At 45.8% G+C, this 27,579-nt stretch overlaps 1 protein-coding gene across 1 annotated transcript in view; it reads right to left on the bottom strand.

The window, feature by feature from the left end:
• KIF21A (kinesin family member 21A) overlaps nucleotides 1-27,579 on the bottom strand; it is a 443,437-nt gene that overhangs the window by 129,988 nt on the left and 285,870 nt on the right. The window contains 7 exon segments of the mRNA XM_029617139.1: nucleotides 5,897-5,917; nucleotides 6,451-6,616; nucleotides 6,746-6,847; nucleotides 9,335-9,529; nucleotides 10,694-10,841; nucleotides 25,064-25,275; nucleotides 25,383-25,451. Of these exon segments, the coding sequence (XP_029472999.1) occupies nucleotides 5,897-5,917; nucleotides 6,451-6,616; nucleotides 6,746-6,847; nucleotides 9,335-9,529; nucleotides 10,694-10,841; nucleotides 25,064-25,275; nucleotides 25,383-25,451 (913 nt within the window).

Below are 27,579 nucleotides of genomic sequence, written 5' to 3'. Positions count from 1 at the left end.
CAGGGGTCATCAGGCTTCGGCGTCTCTGCCATCCTCTGTGGAGCTTTCTCCTCGGAGGAACCGGTAACGACCACCATATCGATAGGGGGAGGCCTCAGTGACCCATCATGGCCTGAATGGAATGAGCTTTGACATGGCCCCTGAGCTGCAGTCGGCCAGCCAGTTGGACAGAGTCTGCTTGATCACAGCAACCTCCAATCTGTTTTTATCGAAAAAGATGAAGAGTTGCGTGGATTTTCTGTGGCCTGCCATTCGTTCTAGATTGAAGGCTAAAGCCCTTTTGCAATCAAGGCTGTGCAGAGCCTGTTCACCCCGGTGTGAATGAGGCTTAGGGAAGAAGGTGGGCAGGATGATCGACTGATTAAGGTGGAAGTCGGACACCACCTTCGGAAGGAACTTAGGATGAGTACATAGGACCAGCCGATCGTGGAAGAACTTTGTGTAGGGTAGATATGACACCAGAGTCTGAAGTTCGCTGACTCTGTGTGCCAAAGTAATCGCCACCAAGAAAAGGACCTTCCAGGTGTAGTACTTCAGATCACAAGAGTGTAAGGGTTCGAAAGGAGCCTTCATCAGAGTGGACAAAACAACGTTGAGGTCCCAGGACACCACAGGAGGCCTCAGGGGAGGTCTCAGCTGGAGTAGACCCCGCTTGAAAGGCCCACTAAATGCTGTACCGGAAATGGGCGTACCATCTACCTCCTGGTGGTAGGCCCCGATGGCATTAAGGTGAACCCTGACAGAGGTGATCTTCAGGCCAGCGTCCAAGAGGTGCAAGAGGTATTCTAGCAGCTTGGAGACAGAGCAAGAAAATGGTTTCAACCCTTTTTTCCCCACACCAAGCGGAAAACCTCTCCCTCTTCAGGTTATAAGACTTCCTAGTGGAGGTTTTTCAGGACTCCATCAAGAGACACTCTCCGAGAGATTCAGGGGGTGAACTGTTACCCTTTCAACATCCAGGCCGTGAGAGACAAGTCCTGGAGGTTGGGATGGCACAGCCTGCCCCAATCCTGCATTAGGTCTGGGGATAATCCCAGACAGATTTGCTCCCTCAGAGAGAGATCTTGCAGGACAGGAAACCAGATTTGATGATGCCAATAGGGTGCAATGAGGATCATGGTTCCCTTGTCCTGCTGGAGTTTCAGGAGGGTCTTCGACACCAAGGGAAGTGGAGGATAGGCATACAAGAGGCCCCTGCCCCAATGATGGGCGAAAGTATCTAATGCCAGTCTTCCGTTCACCCCAGGGAGGGAGAAGAACTGTTCCACTTTCTTGTCATCAGGAGAAGCAAAGAGGTCTACGTCCGGGATCCCCTGACAGAGACCACTTGTGCGGGTGGAAAGACCGACTCAGGTTGTCCGCCAGCACATTCTCCTGTCCTGGCAGGTACATGGCTCAGAGACAGTGCTCTAGGAGAGGACCTACAATCTTATCTGGACCACCTCCTGACACAGAAGGAAGGATCCTGTGCATCCTTGTTTGTTCAGATACCACATCGCCACCTGATTGCCGGTGTGGATGAGGACCACCTTGTTGACCAGATGATCCCAAAACGCACAAAGGGCATACCTGATCACCCATAGTTCCAGGAAGTTGATCTGACAGCGTGCTTCCTGTGGTGACCAAAGACCCTGGGTGCGAAGATATCCAACATGAGCTCCTCAGCCCTGGTGGGAAGCATCCTTGATGAGTACAACCTGAGAAGGGGAAGACCGAAACAGAACCCCCACCTCCAAGTTGGACAGAGTCATCCACCACGAGAGAGAGGCCTGAAGTGGCGGAGTGACTCGAATGCAACCCTGGAAACCCGAGTGGCCTGGTGCCACTGAGATTGCAGGGTCCACTGAGCTCTGTGCATGTGCAGGTGAGCAAAGGGAGTGACATGGACTGTTGTGGCAATATGCCCCAAGAGGCACAACATACTGTGTGACTTGACCTGGGGACTCCGAGAGATTGTACTTGCAGGCGAAGCTAAGGTGAGCGCTTGATCCCGGAGCAAGAATACCCAGGCCTGAGACATGTCGAATCTGGCCCCAATGAAGTCTAGCTGTGGTGCCAGGACAAGCTGTGACTTCGGGTAGTTGATCAGAAATCACAAAGTCTCCAATGCACAAATGGAGGCTTCGAATGGCTGCAGCGCCCCCCCGCCTGGAGGAGCTCTTAATGAACCAGTTGTCCAGGTAGGGAAAGAACTGGCCCCACTACTGCCAGGCACTTGGTGAAGAAACGGGCAGCGGATGCAAACCTGAAGAGTAGCACCCGGTAATGAAAATGCTTACTGGCCACCACAAACCTGAGGTACGTTCTCTGGATGTGGGAAATTTCTACGTGGGCATATACGTCTCTTAAATCGAGGGAGCAAAGTCAGTCTCCCCCCTTCCCAGGAGAGGAAGAAGGGCACCCAGTGAGACCATCTTGAACTTTTCCCGCTTGAGGAATTTGTTCAAAGCTCTCAAGTCCAGGATCAGGCGAAGGCCCCCTGTTCTCTTTGGGATGAGGAAATACTGGGAGTAGAAGCTGCTTCTCCACTGACTGGACGGAATGGGTTCGACCGCTCTGGCCATTAAGAGGGCGGAGAACTCCTTGAGCAGTATTTCCTGATCCACAGAGGACTCCCAAGAGGAGCATGGGGGACAGTCTGCAGGAAACTCCTGGAAATGCAACCAATACCCTCTTCAGACGATGGAAAGGACCCATCAGTCGGTGGTGACGGTCGTCCACTGTTCCGTGAAAGATTGCAGCCATCCCCTGACTGAAGGGTCTGCCGTCGCGGGCAAGTGTGCGTCGCTTATGCTCCCTCGCCACCAGTCAAAACCCTGTCACAGGGCTAGGCTGAGGTGCTGGCTGAGGCCTAGGGGTGCATGCCTGTCTAGGGCGAGACCATGGTCCAGGCTCTTGAGACCTTACCCTACTGACAGGAGGATAGTACTTCCTTGGCTGGTAAAAAGGGTGCTGAGGTCCCTGCTTGGAAGACTTTTTGCCTGAGGACTGTGGGTCGGAAGTGCTAGCTGAAAGTTGTTGCAGGGTTTCATGATGATCTTTCAGCTGGGCTATCACCTCCTTAATCTTATCACCGAAGAGATTCTTTCTGGTGCAAGGCAAGTCTGCAATACACTTCTGAACCCCAGCCGGAGGTCAGAGACCCATAACTAGGCCATACTATGGGCGCCAATGCCCACTGCAGCTACTCTGGCCACTGTCTCAAAGACGTCATATGCAGACTGCACTTTATGCTTGTCGCATTCAAAACCCTGCTGCACAACCTTCAGGAAATCCTCCTGCAGCTGTTGTGGAAGATGGTCCACCAGGTCCTGAACTTTCTTCCAGAGGTTTCTGGAGTGCTGGCTCATATACAGCTGGTAGCAGGCTATGCGAGCCACCAACATGGAGCCCTGGAAAACCTTACGTCCTAGGGCATCTAGGCCCTGTGTTCACATCCCAGAGGAGCCGAGGCGTGGGTGTGGGACCTCAGCCTTTTTTAGGGCAGATTTCACCACTGGAACTGGTGAGGAAGCTAACGCCACTGAAAACCAATGGTGGGCTGAACCAGATATACAGCGTCAGTTTTTCAGTTAACCAGAGGAACTGAAATAGGGACAAACAGTTCCTTGAAAATGTCGTGGACTGGGACTGCTATCACTTCCTTGGGAGAATCCATGAATTGAAGGACCTCCAGCATCTTGTGCCTGGAAGGGTACAGACTTCGCCATGGCCTAGACAAAACCTGCAAAAGTCAGGTCCTCTGGAGGAGAGCGGTGTCGATGGACCCGTTCAATCAGTGCATGGCAGGCATGGAGGGGCCTGAGGAGGAATAACCATCAGCCCTCCCTCATCCGAGGAATTAGCGATGGGAATGGTTTCTGATTGCCTCAGGGGACACTGGCGCATCCACATTGACGGCTCTCAGGATATCGGTATGGGTTGCGTCGGTAGTGCCCAGAGGAGCAAATCCAGACGCTCCAGCAACAGTGCCAACACCAACGGCATAGGCTCCTGAGCCAGTGGTGGCCAGCAGCTCGATTCCTTGATGACAGGACAGCTTGAGGAGGAGGAGGCAGCGGCGGAGCCCTGAGGGAGACTGGTGCCTGACACTGGAACCAGTGGCGACCACCTCGGACCCTTAGCTTCGATGAAAGTCGATGCCTTGTTGGTGTGGGGTCGCTTTGGGGTGGGATCTCTGATGTTGCCTTCCTGAGCTTGGAGTCATAGGAGGAAGACGACCAATGATGGTGCTTCCTCACTTTCTCACAGTACTCGGCCCAGTCTTTCCCCAGCGCTGAGGGCAACTGGACCTAGAATGGGAAGAAATACATATTGGCTTGAGGAACCGGAAGAGGAGATGACAGGACCAGTACCTACTGGGTCCTCCTTGCCCCTGATACTGAAGTCAAGGGCTCAGACTTCCTGGACCCAAACAAGTTCTCCATCTTATCAAGGTGTGCATAGCAACCCTTGGGGGTCATCTGGGTGCAAAAAGAACAGCCATGCACATCGTGCAATGCCCCCCAGGCACAGAATACACACCTCTTGGGGTCTGTGATGGACATAGTCCAGGGCACTGGGGGCAGCAGCGGAACCCAGATGACGCCATTGAAAAAAAAAAAAAGACCGACCAGTGGTCGATGGCCACTGGGGAATGGCACCGTCAGTAATAGACTGCAGAGAATGGGAACTTACCGTAATTCCTTCTAAGGGCCAGAGAATGATCGAGGGATCCGGCGAGAGAAGAAAACCAAGTGAGACTCAATTTGGAAGTATTCAAAAGTAGAAAAGCACGAGCTCCACCTCTGTGATGCAACGCTCTGCGAAAAAAGAGAAACTGACGAGGGACTCCACGTAAACGCGTGGATAGTAGCATGCTGGGTATGCTCAGTGCACTTGGTCAAAGTTCTAGAAACTTTGAAAGAAGTTTTCTGTGCTGGGCGCCATCTGATGTCACCCACATGTGAGAACTACCATCCTGCTTCTCCTAGGAGAAATAACTGTTTAAAACTGTGGAACACCACAGCCAAGATGCACAAAGGGAAACCATCAAATTGGATGACTCTGCTGAGTCTTTTCTTGTTAAGCTACTCCTGAATTCCTGTTGCACCAGTTATAAACAAACATCTACCACTGCAGTGTGACATACTAGGACAACAAAAAAATTAATGACATTAAAATAAATGGCATTTTGAGAAGCAAAGCAAGTTTAGGGTTGGCAATTATATCAAAAGAATGTTTTAAAAAATTAGAGTACATGTTCTTATCACCTGAATAAGGAATTAGAATTATTCCATGTAAAGGAACTTACTAAGACTATGAAAAGAGATTCTTATATGCAAAATATCCTTGTCATACACTACAAATGGAATCATTTACATTTAATGCAGCATATACAGAGATTCTCAATGTGTTTTTGAATCGTATCAATCAAACTATATCTTCTACTGAACATTTTTTAAAACGTGATATCTTGTCATATAAATATTCATAGTGCTGTTGGTATTAAGTAAAGTTTTACAAAAGGCTTCAGCTAAAATTACAGAAGCAGCTTTCTGCAAAACAGTTCCATCTTTCGTGACTAGACCAAATATTAGATGCAATGAAATGAGAGTTGAGTTATAAAATTGATCCACATACACATACTACTCTATAGATGCTTCAATTAATGAAGACAGAACAAATCTAACATAGTGCCAGCCACATTCACTGTCCGATTGTTAATAACTGCTACTGAGAGGTCTGCTTAAGGGGGGAAAAAGGTTTGTAAGTTTGTGGTAAAAAGTACATTTACAGAATAAAACATGCAAGCTGTTCACATTCTCAAAGTATCTAAGATGCTCTATAGTTAGTGTATATGAACAATTAGTAGCTCATGCAGCAGCCCAATGCACAGAAAGCTCAACATACTTACCCAATGGTATGCTATCTAGGTCTGTGTAAATTACCAGCAACAAGGAAAGAAAAAGCAACACTCCAATCAAAACTGATCCATTGCACAAAACAAATCCCTCATCAATACACTACTGTATTTCACCGTGTAACCATACACCAGCGGAATAGATGCTGCAGATTGACTTACAATTTCTCCTCCTGGCATTTCAATGATGTGAAACAAGATAAAACATTCAGATTACTTTATTTATTTAAGAAAAGAAGAAGCTTGACTTGAACGCTTTCTTGGATGTTATATAATGGTGTATTGTTTTTTTAAGCTTGAGAGAGAGCAAGCGAACACCTTTTATTTGTGCAGCTTACTAAGGGCACATTCCATTATCAGAAATAATACTTTCAAAACCTCTGATGAACTAAAGAAATGTGTAGCCTTGTAAGGATTTAAAAACAGCATCTATTCCAAAAAGTAAGATCTATAAATATCTACAGTAGTATACTGTTGCATGCTTAAAATAATAACTCCCCAAAACCTGGCAAACAGTCAATGGCATGCATAATTTGCATCACAATTACCTTGCAAAGCATGACCCAGCAAAGCATCAAGTTCGGGATTCAATTCTGCTTTCTCTTTCAGCATGTGAAACAGTAGCTGATTTTGAGTGGCACTGGTTATTTCAGTTTGCTTAAGTCGCCCTTCGAGAACTTTAACTTGAGCCTCCTTCTGGGCCGCTTGGAGACCCTGTAAGAAAAGAGGCAAACATACATTCAAAAAAATTAAAACTCTCTTTGTGCAAGATATGAAAAGTGCTCCAGTGCCTTCCAAGACTATTTGCAAAGCATGTGCCCATGCTCAACTTTACACATTTACCTTATTAACTGCCATAGAAAGGAAGTGGTCTAGTAGGTATCGCGCTTCTGTTAGAGTGCAGGAGCTAATCACTGCAGTGACATCCAGTGTGTCACCTTCCTCCTATTGAATCAAGAGAGTAAAAGTTAGTTTTCCCTTTGCTCTTCCCCAAGTATGAATCTTTATTTCTTCCTACCCTCTCCTGCCTGCTCTTTAAGTACCAGGCCTAGTTATTTTCAGCTAATAAGGATTGCTCTTATAGAAACATAGAAAATGACGGCAGAAAAGGTCCAAACAGTCCATCCAGTCTGCCCAGCAAGCTTATGGTAGCATTTGCTGCGTCATACAAGTCACCCCCTTACTTAGTTTCCCAAACTGTCAAAGTCAGGGCCCTTGTTGCTTGCTGAGTCCAACTTCCTGTTACGTTTTGCCGTTGAAGCAGAGAGAAATGTTGGAATTGTATCCAAAGTATCAGGTTTATTGGTTAAGGGCAGTATCCGCTACACCAGCAAGTTACCTCCATGCTTGTTTCCCCCCATGCTTATTTGTTTTCCCAGACTGTGAAATCCAATGTCCTTGTTGGTTGCTGTCTGAATCTAATTCCCCTTTTCCCCCTGCAGTAAAAGCAGAGAGCAATGATGGAGTTGCATCAACAGTATGAAGGCTTATTGGTTAAGGGTAGTAACCGCCACACCAGCAAGTTACCCCATGCACTCTTTTTTTTCATTTCCATCCTCTAGCCTTTAGGGATCCACAGTGTTTATCCCATGCCCCTTTGAAATCTTTCACCATTTTCGTCTTCACCACCTCCTCCAGAAGGGCATTCCAGGCATCCACCACTTACTCCGTGAAGAAATATTCCTGATGTTGGTTCTGAGTCTTCCTCCCTTGAGTTTCATTATGTGACCTCTAATTCTACTGATTTCTTTCCAACGGAGAAGGTCTGTATCATATCTCCCCTGCACCTCCTCTCCTCCAGAGTATACATATTTAGGTCCTTCAACCTCTCTCATAAGTCATTTGATGGAGACCCCCCCCACCATTTTGGTTGCCCTTCTTTGCACCTCCTCCCATCCTGTCTCTGTCCTTTTTGAGATAAAGTCTCCAGAACTGAACACAATATTCCAGGTGAGGCCTCACCAAGGACCTGTACAAGGGGATAATCACCTCATTTTTCGTACTTGTTATTCCTCTCTCTATGCAGCCCAGAATTCTTCTGGCTTTCGCTATCGCCTTGTCACATTACTTCACAGTCTTTAGATCGCTAGACACTAACACCCCAAGGGCAAACTTTCTTTTTTTCTGGTTGTGTTACCTCCTAAATGGGTAAGATAACCAGGTATAATTACCCAGCTGTCTTTAGCCATATATTCAGCTGCACTTTCCCAGATAAAAATGTGACTGAATATCTGGCTAAATCTAGCTGGTGAAATTTAAACTGGCTAACTTTATCCAACACAATCACTGAATATCAGCACTAAGGGCTCTTTATGCGCATAAGTTGCACAGTGAAAATCAGTTGGGGTGTTGTCACGTAGACCTTTCCCATTTCACATCTACTTTTATCTGCACTAACAAGATGTTCTGGAAGACAGAGTTAGGGTCAAGAATGCATGTAGAAAGGTATACCTGCTCAGGGGCAGCTAATTTTTTGTGCAATGTGGGCTTGCGCATGGTGGCACCACCACCTGAAAATTTTCAAAACGGACCCTATGCGCATAAATCTGCTTTGAAATGTCGGGCTAAAGTCTGCGAATACTAAGTATCTGCAGATTTTCACCCTACATGGGCTGTTATAGCATTACTTTCCTGGAGGGCAATTTTTTAAGACATTTCTGCAAGTAAAATGGTATCCTTTGGGCAGAAATTGCCTATCCTCTCTGCGTGTAGGAGTACATAGGTGGTGTCAGTACATGTGTTTTTAGGTGCAGAGAGGTGTTTTTGGAGGGGAGAAGGGCGGAAAGAGTCAGGGAGAGCTTAGCACTTATATACATACACGTAAACATGCAATTTTGCTGGAAAAAGTACCCGCACAAAAAGCAAATGCAGCTCTATGCGTGTACTTTTTCTGACCCAAATTTCAAAGGAAACATTTTCTCTCTGAAAAGTGACAACACTTTTTCTATGCACAGTTTGAAAGCTGATTTTTAACCGTCTGAGCTAAGAAAAAAAGAAAAACAAAAACTGTTGATCCCTTCCAACATGTACCCAAATTAAAAAACAAATGTGCCACTCCTTCTCCCTTATGGGCACCCAATAAAAAGTAAGAGGGCGGCCAATACCCCCTTCCATCTCCCACCTCTAAAATATCCAGCTCCCAAAATCCCCCAAAGTCATCTCATTGACCCCTTTGCTTCTATCTGGGGAGGGGCGGATTCTGCTCCAAGACAACTATGGGACCTTATGTTGTGAGCATTACTGTAATTTACCACCACCAGATGGACAGCATAGACTCTGATATTTATACATCCAGCAGAAGCTGCTTATATTACCAACATAATGCATGTGCAATTTGTCAACTGTTACTGTGGCCTAAAAGTCCACATGATTCTTAATGATTTGCTGCATTAGTATTGGAATATTGCACTCTTCCTAAGCAGTCTGCCTTACCTTTGCTTCTTCCATCTGCATGATATTTGCTTGGCAGTCAGAAATACTATCGTTAATGTAATCTATATTTGCAGTTAGGGACTCCATTTCCTCATTAATGTTAGTCACATTTCTATCCACCTCGCCGGTCTCTTTCATGAAACGCTCCCTTCTTTTGGAAAGCTTCTCTCTTCTTTTCGTAAGTTCTTCACGTTGCTGTTAATCCAAAAAGAAGTCTCAGAAGAACTCTGCCACAATCCTCATCGCAGCTCCGACACCTCATGTGTACGAAATCACAAGGCGGCAAATTTTACAGTACATTTACTGAAAGCGAACTTAAAGAGATGTTTCGGACTCGGCAAGCTGCCTCCACTGAAGTCACTATCGAGGCACTCAAAGAGTCAAAAGAAAAATGGCTCTTAGAAGTACGTACGTATTAAACAATTAGAAATCCTCAAACACCATAGATAACATATAAAAGATTTGAGGCCTAAATAACATTTTAAAATAAATCATAAAACAAAATGTAATATACTGTATTTTTGGCTCCATAAGACACACTTTTTTCCCCCAAAAGTGGGGGGAAAATGTCTGTGCGTCTTATGGAGCGAATATTAAAAAAAAAAAAAAAAAAAAAACCAAATCCCCCCCCCCCCAAAGATCTGCCAAATGAATTTACTACAACCCCCCACCCTCCTGACCCCCCCAAGACCTGCCAAAAGTCCCTGGTGGTCCAGGAGCAGTCCGGAAGCGATCTCCAGCACTTGGGCCGTTGGCTGCCAGTAATTAAAATGGCGCCGACGGCCCTTTGCCCTTACTATGTCACTGGGGCCGACCAATGGCAGCGGTAGCCCCTATGACATAGTAAGGGCAAAGGGCCATCTGGCCCATTTTAATTACTGGCAGCCGACAGCCCAAGGGCAGGAGATCGCTCCCGGACCCCTGCTGGACCACCAGGGACTTTTGGCAGGTCTGGGGGGGTCAGGAGGGTGGGGAGTTGTTAATTAATTTAAAGGGTTGGGGGATGGGGGGGTTCCCACAGAAAGAGAAAGATAAAAGTTTTCTGATCTGGGGAGTGGACCGAAATGGCCCTCCCCAGACCTGAAAACAAAATGGGGACAAAAAAAAATGTTATGCACTCCCCCCTAATTTGCTCCATAAGACGCACAGACACCCGGGGACAGAGCCGGTTTAGCACAAAATTTATTTATTTTTTTAATTTTCCCCCTCTGAATCCTAGGTGCGTCTTATGGTCAGGTGTGTCTTATGGAGCGAAAAATACGGTAAATGAAAAATTGCACACCTTACAACTTTTGAAGCTACATACCACTCTGTATTTGCATCTTTTCATTTGAGGCTGGAACTGAAAACTCTCTTTACCTTCAGCAATCGGTTCATATCTGCTTCCATATTTGATATGGTCATTCTTTGCAAAATGATGTCAGTGATTCTGCGCTCAAGTGATTGCCACTTCATCCTGGCTGCCTTGGAGGTATAAACGCTTGTTCCCTTTCTCTGATGCTTCTTTCTGTGAATATTAGTGATGTGTCATGTCATATCAGATGTATCTGTTTGACTATTGTCAAGTCTAGAAATTCAATTTAGAACCCTCGCGTACAAAAGTTGTTAAGCTAGTTCAATATAAAAGCATCACTCACAACACACTGCCTATTATTTCTGTGTATTTAAATTGACCAAAACAGCAACCAAACTATCACAAAGATCTCAGATACTGATATCCTATAGGCTAGTGGTAAAATCACATAATAAAAGTAATAGCATTTTGCAAAAATAAGCCTAGAAGGAATTGTGGCAAAGATTTTACATTTCAGTTACAAATGCATATTAAAGAATAGGAAAAAAAATTATCTCTTAAAATTTAGACAAAGTAACTATTATGCACTGATGCAAGCTAGACCCCTCACCACCAGGAAAACTACAAGTGGATCTGGACAGATACCCACAAGGGTATTACAGAGACAAACTGTCATGACAAAGTTTCCTGAATCTGAACTGTAAATCCAATGGTCAACACTATCTTGAGGGACTCAAGTCAAGCAGCTTTGCTTCATGATTTATTCAATGCCAGCTGTTAATACAAAATAAACAGTTTTACTTTTATTATCTGCATTTCTTTTTATAGCTCACACTTTTTCAATGGTAGCTCAAGCCTAGTCAAATTCAGGTATTGTACGTATTTCCCCAGAGGGCTTATGATCTGAGCTTCTACCTGTAGCAATGGAGGGTGAAGTGACTTGTCCAAGATCACAAGGAGGGTCAGTGGGATTTGAACCCTGGCTTTCCTGGTTCTCAGCCTTGATGCTCTAACCGTTAGGCTACTCTATTTCAAAAAGAGGCAAGTATTTCTGTTACGTGCCCTCAAAAGATTCAGATACTACACTTGAAAAAAGTGAGGATTTTCAAGATTAAACTAAGGTTACTTGTTTACAGACTTTATGAGATACATTTTCAATAAGCCACCGAACATAAAAACTGTGTGTACTTTTCATCTGCTAATGTGTGCGCAAAGTTTTTTCACAGAAAAATAAACATGCACTTTTGAAAATGCAAAGCATGTGCATAATTCCAAGTCCTACCTACAAGAATGCCACTTCAAACTGATAATAAAAATAAGCACACAGCGGCCTTATACGTGCATTTTTACCCACATATCAGGTAGAGTATTTGGTAAAAGCTCTTTTCCGTGGGTAAAGTGCTATTTTACTGGTGGAATAGTTTCGGAAATTACCCTTCTTGACTAGAAGGATAAAGTACGCACATTGACTACACACTAACACATCTGAAAATTAAATATATGTGCATATTTTTCTCATTTGACCAAATTACACCAATAGAAATGCTTCTTTTTACTTAGACTACAAATATGAGCATTGTGAAAGTACACTCATATCTTTAGCTGACTGAAAATCCACTTAAGCATATTCAGCCATTCTACCCATATAAGCACCGATTAACCTTTACCCCAAATGACAAAATCTATCAGGTTCTCACACACAGCCTGGTATGGAAATAAATTTCTGAATTTAGCTATGGCTAGTAAGTTAAAGCAGCACTATAATGAAAAGATGTTTTTAAAGTTTTTTAGTAGGGAAAAAAAGTGCTTGTGGTTTCAGTTTATCTATCTATGCAACTGTCCTTCAGTGACAGTGAAGCTTCTGATGGAAACAGCAGCAGGCAAGTGGACCAGGCAAGAAGAAAAGTGCTGGTGGGGAAAGACCATCACAGTAGCAGTCCGGCAGCAGAAGCAGCAGAATGGCAGGGTTCCCCAAAGCTCGCCAGTCAAAGATGACAAGGAGCCGGTGGTGCACTGAGAGGAGAGGATCACCTTGCTGGTGGCTGAAAAGAATGGGTAAGTACTGCTTGGGGAAATTTTTAGAACTTAAACGTTTTGGGGAGAAATAAACTATTTGGGTATATTTATTTAGTGTGTTTGTGTGTCTGTATTAAAATATCTAGTCAGAGGACAGGCAAAAACCAGGAGTTTGTGTGTTTGTATTTCCCTCTCTACCACCCCTTGCTCATCCTTTAATTTATAGGCAGGTGACACTTTCACACTAAAAAAAAAATAATAATCAGCCTTTTAACTTAAATTCAGAAATTCCCCACACTTTATCAGAGTTTAATCATTCCCTTGTAGGTCACTACCAGATAACTAGTGAATACAATAATACATTTAAAGGACCCTAATTGTACATATTCCTACTCCCATGGCAACCTAAACTTAATTAGGAACTGAACAAATTTAAGATGAAGGCAGCAGTCCAGCAGCAAGAGAGGGGGCCTCCCAATCTTTTGCATCGAGTGTCACAATTATGATCTTTTACCCGCAGATGAGAAGTTGTACGTGTACACCTGGTGCAAAGAACTCCTGTGTCTCAGAGTACAAGTTCGATCTCTGGAGGCTAGAGTGGCAGACCTGGAGGAACTGAGACACTCAGAAAGGTATACAGATGAGACCTTCAGGGACATCATAGCCAAGTCCCAACTCCAGTCTGGCAGCACTGGTGCTGCCTTGGAGGAGGAAGGTCTCATGATCAAAGAGCATCAACCTGGTACAGCAGGAAATGATCCTATAGCAAGGACCTGCTCTTCAGGTGGTGCATTGTCCTGTCGCACTGAGAATGTGTCTTTCCAGGAGGAAAGGGTTAAGTCGGACATCATAGTTGGTGAATCGATTATTAGAGAATGTAGACAGCTGGGTGGCTGGTGGGCATGAGGATCGCCTGCTAACATGCCTACCTGGTGCGAAGATGGCAGATCTCATGCGTCACCTAGATAGGATTTTAGACTGTGCCAGGGAGGAGCCAGCAGTCATGGTACGTGTAGGTACAGACATAAGAAAATCTGGGAGGAAAGTTATGGAAGCCAAATTTAGGCTTTTCCAGGGTCATTCATCAAAATGCATTATGTTGTGGGTGTTAGGGCCCTAACACCCACAATAACACCATAACGCATGTGATAAATATAGCTTCGTGCCGCGCAAATGCAAATTTTTCAACAAAAATACCGCAACAAAGCTCGCTTGACATCCAAAAGCCGTAACTCTCTCACATGAGGCACTCTAGCCTCCAGGTTTGGGCAAGCCAGGAGCTGCACTGATTGATTTAAATGAAAGGATGAAACCACCTTCAGCAGAAAAGCTGGAACAATCAGCAAGGAGACCCCCAATACGAAATTCTCAAGAAAGGCTCCCTACATGACAAGGCTTGAAGCTCCGAGATTTGTCTGACAGAACAAACTGTAACCAAGAAAATCTCCTTCAAAATGAGATCTTTTATAGTAGACCTTCTAATAGGCTCATACGGCACCGCACACATGACTTTGAGGACTAAGTTTAGACTCCAGGAAGGACACAGGTTCTGAACTGGAGGGCACAAATGCTTCACCCCTCCGGAGTAGCCACCCCACATCCGGATGTGCAGCCAGAGCCATTCCGTGGACCTTGCCTCGAAGGCAACCTAATACCGTCAACTGAACTGTGATGGAGTTAAGAGAGAAGCCCTTCAACAAACTGCTTTGCAAGAAGGAAAAGATATATGCAATGGAAGCTCACATAGGAACATCCTCAGAGAAACCTCTCTATCAAACGTTCCCTCTCAAAAGCCAAACCGCGAGACAAAGGCGAGCCACCTGATCTGAAAATATGGGGCCTTGGCGCAGCAACTTTGGCAGAAGAGCACATCCCAACTAGCCATCCATCACTAGAATCTGTAAACCATGGCCACTGAGGCCACTCCAGAGCCACCAGAATCACATCTCCAGGGTGAAGCCCCACATGCTGCAAAACCTTGCCCACCAGTAGCCAAGGCAGAAACACATATAGCAGAATGTCTCGCGGCCAAGGAAGAAGTAAGGCGTTGACTCCCTCCACTCTGCGCTCTCTTCTGCAACTGAAGAAGCGAGGTGCCATGGCATTTTGCTGAGTTGCCATCAAATCCATGTGGGGCTTGCCCCCCCTTGTAATAGATGAGAGTCATTGCTTCCTCCGACAGTTTCCATTCCCTGGGATCCAGCTGTTGACTGCTAAGAAAATTAGCTTACACATTGTCGATCCCGGCTATGTGAGAAGTCACTATCAATGCCAGATGCTGCTCTGCCCAGTGGATTAGCTCCTGAGCCACTGCTCGACTCTTGGTACAACCCCTGCCAGTTGATATAAGCCATCGTCACATTGACTGACAAGATCCTGACCAGACGGCCGTGCAAGAGAGGAGGAAAATGCACGCAGCGCCAACCACACCTCTCTTGCCTGAAAGTGATTGAGAGACCAAGACACTTCCTCCACCGACCACTGATCCTGAACTGACTGGGCTTGGCAGACAGCTACCCCAACCGTAGAGACTGGTACTGGCTCTGTCTGTAAGTGATAGTAAAAGCTGGAACTACTCCGAAAACGGATCTCACAGGGTCTCATATGAGCAAACACCCAAGGCATTGGATACTATGAAGCCGAGAACCTGTAGGTACTCCCAAGACCCTGGGCACCTGGCTCTCCAGCAATTTGCGAACTTGTGACTGCAACTTGACAATGCGCTCCTCCGTAAGAAAAATCTTCCCCAGCTTGGTATTGAAACGTGCTCCCAAAAAATTACCCCACTGAAGAAGGAATGGGATGACTCTTGGACGAATTCACAATCCAGTCAAGTAATCACAAGCACTGCAGCATCAGATCCACCGTTTGCCTGCAGAGGTCCTCAGACTTTGTCCGAATGAGCCAGTCGTCCAGATACAGGTGCACCAGCACCCCCTCCTTTCTGAGAGCTGATGCTACTAGCACCATCACCTTGAGGAAAGTCCATGGAGCCGCTGCCAGTCCGGACAGCAGGGTGCAAAATTGAAAAACGCATGCTAAGGAAACTGCAGAAATCTCTCATGGATGGGTCGGATTCCTATGAGCAAGAATGCCTCGGGTCAGATCCAAAGACACCAAGAATTCCCCCTTGTGGACCGCTGCAATGACTGAATATAAGAGTTTCAAAACAAAACAGAGGAACCTTGGGAGCAACGTTTACTTTCTTCAAATCCAGAACTGGACAAAAAGTCCCTTCTTCTTTGGAACCACAAAATAAATGGAGTAACGTCCTGTTCCTCTTGCTTCCAAGGGAATGGGAACAACAGATCCAAGCATCTGAAGATAATAGAGGGTCTGCTGCATCACCTGTCCCCTTTCCACAGAGGCGCAAGGGGAGATCGTGAACAGATCCTTTAGTGGACAAATGAAATCTAAAGCATAACTTTGCTTTATCACGCTTAAGAACCACTAATCTATAGTGACTTTGGCCCACTCCTCATTAAAAAAAAAAAGTAATAAGCCTTACAAGTAATAACAATTTTATATGTAATCAACTAACACTACATGATAAGCTGATGTGATGATGATTATATAACCTGTTTCACGATTCTGTAAACCTTTATGATGGCGAAACCGAATGACGGTATACAAAACACGCTAAACAAATAAATAAAAAAGTCGAACGACCTCCTATAACCGTGACTGAGGAGTGGACCAGCTTCACTTCATTGTAAGTTCTTGATTCCAGAGCCTCCCTGGCTAGAGCCAACTCTGTTCAGCTTCCAGCTTAGAAAGGATTGGCTCCAGGACTGCTGCCTCCCCTAGGCCTCCTCCCAAACACCTCCCCTGCCAAAAACGCCTGTTCCCTCGAAAACAGAGCATCCAGAAAAGAAACTCCTTGCCCCTTTAGGCATGTCCTCAGGTAGCTTGTGAATTTTATTCTCTCCTAGATGCTTTATCAGCTCCTCCAAATTCTCTCCAAAGAGTAGCTGTCCCTTAAAGGGAAATGCTCCTAACTGAGACTTGGACAAAACGTCTGGTGGCTGGTTCCGCAACCAAAGAAGTCTCCTGACCGAGACCGCCAACATGCACTATGCTCTGACTCAACACCCTGCTCTGCGAACAGGGCTCACTGAACCCTGGTAGATGCAGAAGTCCCAGAGCTTGGACTTCCTCTTGGGCTGCGGACCTTCTGATGCTCCTTGTTTGGAAATGTGCCATTCCACGACTTTCCAGGCCAAATAAGCCCTGTGCAGCCAGAGGACGAAACCTACTGAAAAAGCAGATGAATAATCCAAGACCTCCTCCAAGGAGGTCAATGTCCTCCCCTGACTGACCCCCCGTGTCCCCAGGCCTCCTCAGGACTCAGATCTGCCAACAAAAGTGGAAGGGGGAGATCCCTTCCCCCTGCAGCAGCTGAGGACGACTTCAAAATCGCTACCGTTCCCACGTTCACTGGGAATGGATTGGCCTCTTCCACCAATGCAGCAAAGATCTCCCAGAGCCTCGCTACCAAGACACCGCCTCCACGGTCGCTCCCTATGTGACCTCTCTCTCAGAGAGGCGCCGGGAATGCAGCCAAAGACCTCCCAGTCCACGCTGCCGAGTCGTCGCCTCTGCGGTTGCTCCAGATGTGCTCACTCTCCCAGAAAGGCACCAGGAACACAGCCAAAGACCTCCCAGGCCCTCGTCGCCAAGTCACCATCTCCACAGTGACCTCTCTCTCAGAAAGGCACCGGGAACACTGGCCGGCATGCAAAAGGTGAGAAACAAAGGTGCCTGCACATCTCCTCATACTCGATGCATCGGCAACTGCGCAGCACCGCCTAAAGCAGAAAAACACTAGCAAGAGCCACTGGAACAAAGTACCTGCCAAAAGCAGCAGCATGCTGTCAATGCCAGCCAGGAAAGCAATTAAAAACAACTGCTCCTACACTTGTTTATTTTTTTAAAACTAGCTTTTTTCTAAACTTTATGAAAAAGACAAGAACATTACAGAACTTCCCTGAGGTGAAGATTAACAGCAGTTTTCGCAAGTGCTCCTGGAGGCAAGGGAACTGGATCCACCAGCTGTCTGCCTCCCGGCGTGAAAAGAGTAAGCACCAGAGTCCCCAACTCCCTGCCTGTCCACCTCAAACTAGGAGGTATAGCCCGACCAGGACCTACTAACCTCCTGCGAGGAAACTCCACTAAACTGTGCTATTCTTTCCTTTTTTTTTATATAGATACAGAACTGCAGTTTTGCACCTCTTCCATCATCTGCTGGAGACAGAGAAATACTGAAGGACTGCAGGTGGCACACTAGGTTATGTGGCAGTGTATGTGAAACTTTCTCCGTCTCCATCTGCTGAAGGGGAGGCAAAACTCAGGAGTCTGGACTGATCTGAGTACATATGGGGAATGACGACAGACTTAATTGGCATCTCAGAGACATGGTGGAAAGAGGATAACCAATGGGATAGTACTATACCAGGGTACAAATTATATCATAATGACAGAAAGGAGCATCTTGCTGGCTGGGATGGCATAGAGTCTAACAGGATAAAGATCCTGCATGAGACTAAATCGAATCTTTATAGGTAGAAATCTATTGTGTGTTGGGGAAGAGTATAGTGACAGGAGTATACTACCGTCCACCTGGCCAAGATGGTGAGACGGCCAGTGAAATGCTAAGAGAAATTAGGGAAGCTAACCAAATTGGTAGTGCAGTAATAATGGGAGATTTCAATTATCCCAATATTGACTGGGTAAGAGAAACATCAGGACATGCTAGAGAGATAAAGTTCCTGGATGGAATAAATGACTGTTTTATGGAGCAATTGGTTCAGGAACCAAACAAGAGAGGGAGCTATTTTAGATCTAATTCTTAGTGGAATTGGTGAAAGGTAACGGTGGTAGGACTGCTTGGCAATAGTGATCATAATATGATCAAATTTGAATTAATGACTGAAGGGGGACAGTAAGTAAATCCACAGCTCTAGCACTAAACTTTCAAAAGAGAAGCTTTGATAAAATGCAAAACATAATTAAAAAAAAAAAAAAGTTGCAGCTACAAAAGGTTGAGTGTGCAACAGGTGTGGACACTGTTAAAAAAATACCATCTGGTGGAGTGAGGATCGCTCTTGAAACTCGGATTGCTTCTTGCTTTTTTGCCTAATAATTATGCCACATACTAAGAGGAAAGCCAGGGTAAGGGAAGTTGCAACATCGTCCCCCTTACCCGAAGTGCTTCAGCCAAGAATTGAGACCTTCTTTGCCCAGAAAGTGAGTTTGAAGCCGGTGGAGGCAGCCGCAGCAGAGGTAAGCGTGGAGCGGACGCTGATCCTGCAGGCTGTCGACATCTCCCTGAGCCCTGGCGCACCAAACACCCCTCCCCCACCCCCGACTGTGGAAGAAGCAGAACGAGAGGGACGAAGGATCCAAGAGAAGCAGTCGAGCACTGCAGAGCTCGGCGGTATGAAAAGGATTGTAAAACCTGCTGGAGAGAAATCTTCCAAGCGAGAAGAGGAATCCTCTTCGGGAGAGTCTGCTGGAGCCACGGAAGAGGAAGAAGAAAGACTCCGGGTTGAGATTGGAACTTTGTCAGCTGCAGGGAAAGAACCATCCAAACAACCTGCTGAAATACTAGCGGTGAAACCTCAGGTAATAACCCTCGTCTCTCTGTGGGGAGGACGGAAAGATCTTGAGTCAGCTATACTAAATTTGATGAAAATTACAATGGAAACTAATCAAAATTTTCAGAAAATGGATGTGATGATTAAAGATCATGAGGAGAAAATTACCAATAGAGTTGTGAAACTTGAAGAGAATCAGCTTGAAATTTTGAGAATTGAGAATATAAATTTAAAGAAAATTGAGAGTTTAGAAACATGGGGAAGTATTCAAACTTACGAATATTGAACTTTCCTTACTTGGAGGTATTTACCCCATTGGAGATGTTCAAGAAATATCTTATTCAACTATTGGAACTTCCTAAAGAAATATTGCCTGTGTTTAATAAAATCTATTACCTACCTGAAAGAGAAGAAAAGAAAAATGAGAATCAACTAAATTTACAAGAAGATTTGTAAATTTAGTTCCAAATTTTTGGAACAATCATCAGAATCCATGATAATGAATAGAAGAACTCTATTTGTATCATTTACTTTGATTTCAGATAGAGATATGGTGTTTAGATTTTTCATGAGAAACAGGCTGAAATTGTTTTATGGAGCTAAGATCTGGATATATCTGGATCTATCCAGGTCCTCTCAGGAGAGAAGGAGAAAATGTATTTTAATGAAACCTGAGGTTGAGAGGAGAGGTGGAAAATTTATAGTAAAATACCCTTGTAAATGTATTTTGAGTTACAAGGAAAACAAATATGTATGTGTAGAACCATTGGATTTAGCAAGTTTTTGGATGGTAACCCTAATGTAGAAGCTGCTAGCCAGTTGGAGAGAGTTTGTTTGACCACTGCAACTCCCAGCTTGTTTTTCTCAAAAGAAACAAAGAGTTGGGTGGATTTCCTATGAACTGCAGTGCGGTCTAGATAAGAATGCAAGTGCACGCTTACAGTCCAAGGTGTGCAAAACTCTCTCGCCCTGGTGAGAGTGAGGCCTTGGGAAAAGAGTGGGCAGACTATAGACTGAGTAAGGGGAGAGACTGTGTCCACCTTAGGAAGAAATTTAGGGTGAGTATGGAGGACCACTCGGTCACAGAAGAACCTAGTATAGGGTGAGTATGCAACAAGGGCTTATAACTCACTTACCCTTTTAGCAGATGTAATGGCTACGAGGAAAAGAATTTTCCATGTTAGAATTTTTAATGTCACAGGAATGCAAAGGCTCAAACGGGGAATGCATGAGCCTTGTGAGTACTACATTTAGGTCCCATTCCATAACCGGTGATCGGAGAGGAGGCTTAAGTTGTAGAAAGCCCATGATAAGCCGACTCATAAGGGGTTGAGCCGTTATCAGGGCATCCCCTACTCCCTGGTGGTACGCTGAAATGGCACTGAAGTGTACCTGTGCAGAGGATGTCTGGAGACCAGAATCCGAAAGGTACCCTTATATAGCCTAATAAGAGATGGAGTGGGGCAGAAAAAGGGGCCAATACCTTTTTGTGTACACCATTTGGTAAATCCTGTCCATTTCAAATGGTAAGATTTACGTGTGGAAGGTTTTCGTGAAGCTACAAGTACCTGAAAAACATTAGTGAAAAGATATGAGGGTTCGGATGGTATAAATTGCCGTGATTTTGTGTTATGAGACTGAGCTGTGGACAGGCGAATTGGTTCCTGGATTGGTAGGTCGATAAGTATGGGAAGCATACTTGTCAAGGCCAGTACGGGGCATGTGGAATCTTTAAACCCTGTCCTCTCTGTAGCTTTACGAGAGCATTTTTGGATATGAGCGGTATCGGAGGAGACATATATTAGGAGGCCTTTGTTCCAGGGGCGAGCAAAGGCTTCCATGGCTAACGTGTGTCGTTGCCTATGTAGGAAGCAGAATCTGTCCACTTTGTGGTTCAATTCGGACGCAAAGAAGTCAATGGTTGGTTGTCCTCAGCGCTAGAAGATTTTGCTTGCTACACGTGGGTTCAGAGACCACTCGTGGGGATGGAGACATCAATTGAGATGGTTTGCTAGTACGTTCGGTATGCCTGTTAGATAAGTGACCCGGAGATGCATGGAGTGTGCAAGGGCCCGGGCCAAGGCCTAGATCTGCGCGGCTTGCTAGTAAAGCAGATAAGAGCCTGTGCGTCCCTGCTTGTTCGAGTACCACATTGCCACTATGTTGTCTATCTGTATGCACACAGTTTTGTGTGAGAGGCAGTGCTTGAAGGCATAAAGGGCATAACATATGGCTCGAAGCTTCAGGAAGTTGATCTGAGACTGTTCATCAAGCGGAGTCTACACATCTTGGGTTTGGAGGTTAATACGAGCTCCCCAACCCAAGATGGATGCGACAGAGGCCAAGGTCACCTGAGGAATTGGTTTACTGGATTGGTGACATGGATCAGGGACGAAACGGTTATACGGCTTACAGCCACTGAAATTTTAAAGTCCACTGAGTTTTTTGTTTTTTCCCATGGCTAGTCTGGCCATAGGAGTGACGTGGACCGTGGAAACCATGTCGCCCAGCAATGGGAAGAATTGATGGGCTGAGGCTATGTTGCATGCGCGCAGAGATGAGGACAGTTTGATAGGATGTCTGCGCGGTTGTTGGGTAGGAAGGCCTTTTGGACTGTGGTGCCCAGATCTGGTCCGATGGAGGCAAGGAGATGAGACATATCCATATGGGATTTATGGTAGTTGATAAGAAATCCCAGTAAATTTAGAAGATTTATAGTGAGTCTTAGAGAATTTAGAGCTCCTTGTTTGGATTGATGCCTTATCAGGCAGTCGTCCAGGTAAGGAAACATGTAATGCTGCTTTTTCGTAGATGAGCAACAATCACTGCTAGGCATTTGGTGTAATAAACGAGGTGTCAAAGCTAGTTCGAATGGCAGAACTTGGTATTGAAAATGCTGTTGAATCACTATGAAGCATATTGAAGGTCCAGAGAATAGAGTCAACCTCCTTGTTGTAGACGGGAAGCATGGTGGCGAAAAACACCATACTGAACTTTTCTTTCTGAGAAATGTGTTGGAGATTTCTGAGGGTCCAGGATGGGCAGAGGTCGCCTGTTTTCCTTGGAAGTAGGAAATAGCGGGATTAAGATCCTCTGCCTTGCTGTGTCCAGGTAACGGTGTCCCGAGCCCTGGTCCTCAGTACGATGGACCGTTCTGTTCTCTGGCGAGATTTCAAAATCCAGAAGCCTGCCCGACTGGCAGAGCTGGTGGGATCTGGATATCAGTTGTTGACGTGTACGTGCTTTTTGAAAGTGGACTGGTTGGTCTCACACGGGAGCTGGATAATACTCGTGAGCGGTAAGAAGGTTCCTTCTAAGCATCCCTCTTCGCTAGTTTCTAGCCGAGGAGGGAGGATTTGCAAGAAACGTAGAGAGCTATCGCAGGGTCTCGTGGTGGTCTTGCAATTGAGGCACTGTCTTGCTGGACTTTGTGCACAAAGAGGAAGATCTGCGGTGCATGGCAAATCAGCTAGTTTATCATGAACTTCGGGCCGGTAAATCAGGGGCTGTAAGCCAGGTTCACCATCTAGCACCGAGTCCTGTTGCTGGCAACGGGAGAACGTTTCAAGCAATCACATGTTGTTCAAACTTCATGTTGATGGCAGTGAGGTTCTCTCGGTGTTGTGTCAAACATAGCTGGTAAAACAAGCAATATGTGACACCAACAAGGATCCCCAGACGATTTTACAACCTAGACCCTCCAAAAACTTCTGGTCCTCTTTAGTGACCAGGTCGAAAGGGATGGTTTCAGATATTTCCTTTACAAAAGTGGCAAAGGAGATGTCATTTGGAGGGATCGTCTCCACTCTTCTGGTGGAGAAGGCTCCAAGAGGAGGTTGGTTTAGGTCTCAATGGGATCGGTGCTGAAGCGGGATTAGAGTCCCCATCGCCCTTTGAGGATCCCGTGATAGGAATAGGGGCCCGTGGAGGCTCAGAAGGACGAGCCAGTGTCGATGACTTCAGCTGTCATTGGAAGGGTACCGATGAGGGCAGCAAGGCGGTGTCACAATGGTGCGAATATCGATGGCTCCAGTGTTGGAGCCAGTATGGGAGCCAGCATCGACTGAGGCTGTACACTCCGGAAGGCATCGAGGACAGCCTGGCGGACAAGGATGTCCAGCTCCTCCCTGGAAGTTGATATAGGTAACGCAGCTACAGGGGGAGGCAGATTAGGCGTTACTGGCACTTCAACATGGATCTGTGGTGGCTCAGTACCCATCACCGGTGTCGGTGGGGAATGCCTTGGTGCCTCAGGTGCAGAGGAGCATGGAGACTCTTGTACCAGGCCCGCTTCGCAATTGGCTTGATGGACATCGATGCCGATGCGGTATCGGTGCCAGCACCAAACACGGAACCCTGTCAGTGCCGGCGACGATGTTTCCCTCGGTGCTCGGCCCGGTCATTCTCCAGCACAGAGGAAGCTGCCACCGATGTCCAGGATGGCGTCGGTGAAGGACGGTTACCGTGGTGGTGATGATGTTTCCCTCAGTGCTCGGCCTGGTCATTCTCCAGCACAGAGGAAGATGCCACCGATGTTGAGGATGGCGTCGGTGAAGGACGGTTACCGTGGTGGTGATGATGTTTCCCTCAGTGCTCGGCCTGGTCATTCTCCAGCACAGAGGAAGATGCCACCGATGTTGAGGATGGTGTCTGTGACGGTCACCGTGCTGGTGACGGTGATTCCCATGGTGCTCAGCCCGGTCATTCTCCAGCACGAGGAAGATGCCATCACTGTCCTGGATGCCATTGGTGATGGACGGTCACCGTGCCTCTACTGCTCTTGGCATTGTTTTTCGCCCAAGGATTACACGGGGGCTCTGGTTGAGATCCTGAAGTATGGAGTGTTTTCGTTAGTCGAGGGCACTGAGGTATCGATGGAGGCTTCGACAGTATTGACGGCATCGATGGCAGCATCAATGGTATTGACGGAATCGATGGCGACATCGGCCCTGATGGCATCGACGGCGACTTCGACAGCATCGATGGTGGCCGCGACAGGGTTGACGGCAGCCTCCACGGCATCAATGGGAACCGTAGACGCCCCAATCCCTCTAGCCCTGATGGACCCGGTGGAAGATTGAAGCAAGGACACCCATGGGCATCATGGGGCGGACCGAGTGTAATAGACATAGGGAGAGAAAAAAAAAAGAAGGCCACAAACGGTTGGTAACCTGGGGGAACTGACAGTGAGGTGACAGGAACCAACCAGAGAACACAGAATAGTACTCACCAAGCGTCGATGAAAATGTACGCAAAGGGAGACCGTGTAGTAAAACTTCAAGTTTTTCCGTGAGGAAAAGTTGTGAGAAAAAATCTCAGAGCTCCTAAACGCAAGGCAAACTGCAGTGCGGAAAAAAAAAGACTGAAGGGAGACCCCTGTGGACTCAGGGATCATGGCATGCTGGGCAAGCTCAGTATGTCAAAGTTTCTAGAAACTTTGACAAAAGTGTTCCATAATAGGGGCTCCGCCTAATGATATCACCCATATGTGAGGACTATCATCCTGCTTGTCCTGGGAGAACAGCTAATAGCCTCATCAACATGAATGTAATGTGATGAGCGCTATTAGCTACGCACTACTTTGGACATTCGTTATGGACATGGATCCCAAACGAGCATCCAAGTGCTCGTTAACCTGTGCACTAGGCTCAGGGCATAATACTGCATTGGCCTGATTGTTAGTTAGTCCCAGAGAGGAACATGCTGAAGGCTGCTTACTACAAAGCTGACTCTGACTAGTCAAAACAAGATCAGCACTGAAGAGCCTTCCTTTATGCATATAGATGTTACATATTTTCACAGAATACAGTGGCAAATCTTTACCTGGTTCCATTCACGGCAGCTATTGGAGCTGGTTGGACCCTTGCCACAGGAATTCTCATTTTCTGCTGTCCCATTGCTCTTGATGTGTCATAATCTGTTGATGATGTACTGGAAACTGGTTCAGCGACGTGTTCGGGTGTGCTCAGCTTGCGACTGACTTTCCCGGCCACTTTATCAGACATAGGTCTTACCTGTCGACGAAGAGCTGTAACCTGCAGCGATCAGAAAAGTCAGCATTATCATCCTGGCTACTTCTCCCTTTGCGAGGATGCAAAATGTTTACACCCATATGGCAAAAACTGTTAAACAGTTTTCATACCTCTTTCCGTTTTCCTGCGTAGATAAGTTCTTGTTGTTTTTTCTGAGCTTCCAAAAGTCTCATCTGATGCTGTGAACAGAAACCGCAGGCAATAAAGCAAAAGAATGCTATTAAAATTGTTTCGATTCTGTCGCCAGCCTATGCAAGGATTTAGCAATTTCTCAATGTGACCTTATGTACAATGTACTAGGAGGTCTGCCTTCACCATTACCTCATAAAAGGATTTATTAATTTGTGGAACACTTTTTATGCTTCTATTTCTATAGCTAAATGTAATGCATAACTGTCTTAATTATGGTCACAGAGCACTATGAACTAAGCTTTTTTTTCCATTAGATACAAAATTGGAACAGTCATACATTAGGTCCACAAAATGCAACCTAATTCCATCCAGAAACTATGGCAGTCTTGTTTTTGTACAAATCTTCCCTCTCTCACTTTTAAGTTCACCAATTGTACTCAGCATAGAAGAGATTATTATAGTTTGACCAAAACAAAAATGTTGATTAAATCGGAAAAAACTAAACCAATAAAGCTCTCTGTCTCAGAGAAACCATATGAGTGAAAAGAAGGGGAATAAAGAAGTGGACTTGGATGTCTGTTTTCCCCACCACTGAAGCAGATATTAAACAGACAATAGATTAACAAAACACCTCATATTAGGAGGCCAATGCACTAAAGCAGGAGGCCTTTCAACTATGGCCCAAGGCTGTTGCAAACCCTTGGCTGATTTTCATCTGTACCCCTAGCAGCAATGACAGAAGGAGCTTGATCTGGCCTGGAGTGGCAGCAACTGGAGCGCATTTTACTGCTTCCACCAGCTCAGATACTTGAAGTTCGATGTACAAGTGGCAACATGCCAGAGCAGCAAGGGTGGGGCATGCTAGTGCAAAACCTCGGATTGGTTGCATTGCATTGCTGGCATTTGTGCTGTTTATGCAGGTGGAGCCACTTGGACTGAAGACAGAGAGAGAGATTGCAGCACAACCATAAGCAGTTTTTGGCTGTTGTGGAAGGCGATATAGGCCTCCACAGCAGCCAAAGCCGTGGGATCTGAAAGGCTGCAAGGGAAAGCCAGGTAAGATGGAGGTTCCTGGAGCTCCCAACCGTACTGCCATCTCTTCAGAGATGTGGAGCAGGGGACATGACATCGCTCCCTAAGGATGTCGGCTTTGGCTGCACAAAGTGCAAAAATCCTTGTTATCCTAACCCACATACCCAATCTGAGTCTCTCTCCCTACATTAGGGTTTCCAAAGGGGATTATTTTCTGGCATGCTGCAGTAGAGGGGAGTGAGAGAAGGGGGGGGGGGAAGGCAGAAAGGGTAAGGAAGTAGAGAGGGAGCAAGAATGCATGGAGTGTATAAGACTGCATCACACACAAACACCCCATCCTATTCTCCAAGAACTCTCTATTCCCCTTACTTCCCTAATCAGGCAAATATTGGAGAAGGGGAGAGCAGAGGTCAGGTTGCTGGGGATATGGCAGGGCTGTCAACTTTGGAAGAATCTAGAAATATTACACATTATCTGCTATACCCTTACACCACCAGGAACATAGCCCTTTCCTTCCCCAACATCACTGAAAGGGCCAGACATGGTCTTAACCCCAAACCCTTCTCAGCAAAAAACTCTGTGGGGCTCAACAAACTAAGGAAAAGCTCCTCCCCAGCCCTCTCTGTGATTTGAAATATCCTGTGTGACCCTGCTCTTGTAAAATTTGAGACCCCTTATATTGTGCTGAAATTTGCAAAGGGGAGTTTGCATGCTACAATCACCATTAGTGTGCGTTAAATAAGAATGTGCACCATTGTCTTCTTTAATGCACAAAGTTTAACTTTTTTGTGATCAGCGATTTTAGCGCACAAATAATAATGAATGACTGAAGTGCAAAATTATGCAAAGCAGCTCATTAGCTATGAACATACAGTTAAACTATGTGCAAAACATGCTTCACAAACTATTTTGCAGAGATACAAACTACATCAAAGGGAGGTTCAGTTAAGTATCTTGGATAAAAGTCCACAGAAAAACTATGCACATTACTTTGCTCCTGGGCTTATTTACATATAATGCACTAATAGCAAAATAGTGCACAAAAACAAATATTATGCAACCTTTAACAAAGTTTGAGCATTTTAATATATTAGCCTCTATAATTTGGTCAAAACAGAGGGAGAGAGAGAGAAGGTAATCTGG

This window comes from Rhinatrema bivittatum, chromosome 9 (genome assembly GCF_901001135.1).
Source record: "Rhinatrema bivittatum chromosome 9, aRhiBiv1.1, whole genome shotgun sequence".
Classification (NCBI taxonomy): domain Eukaryota; kingdom Metazoa; phylum Chordata; class Amphibia; order Gymnophiona; family Rhinatrematidae; genus Rhinatrema; species Rhinatrema bivittatum.
Note: the sequence above shows the minus strand (reverse complement) of the source record. Positions and strands in the feature narration are given on the sequence as shown.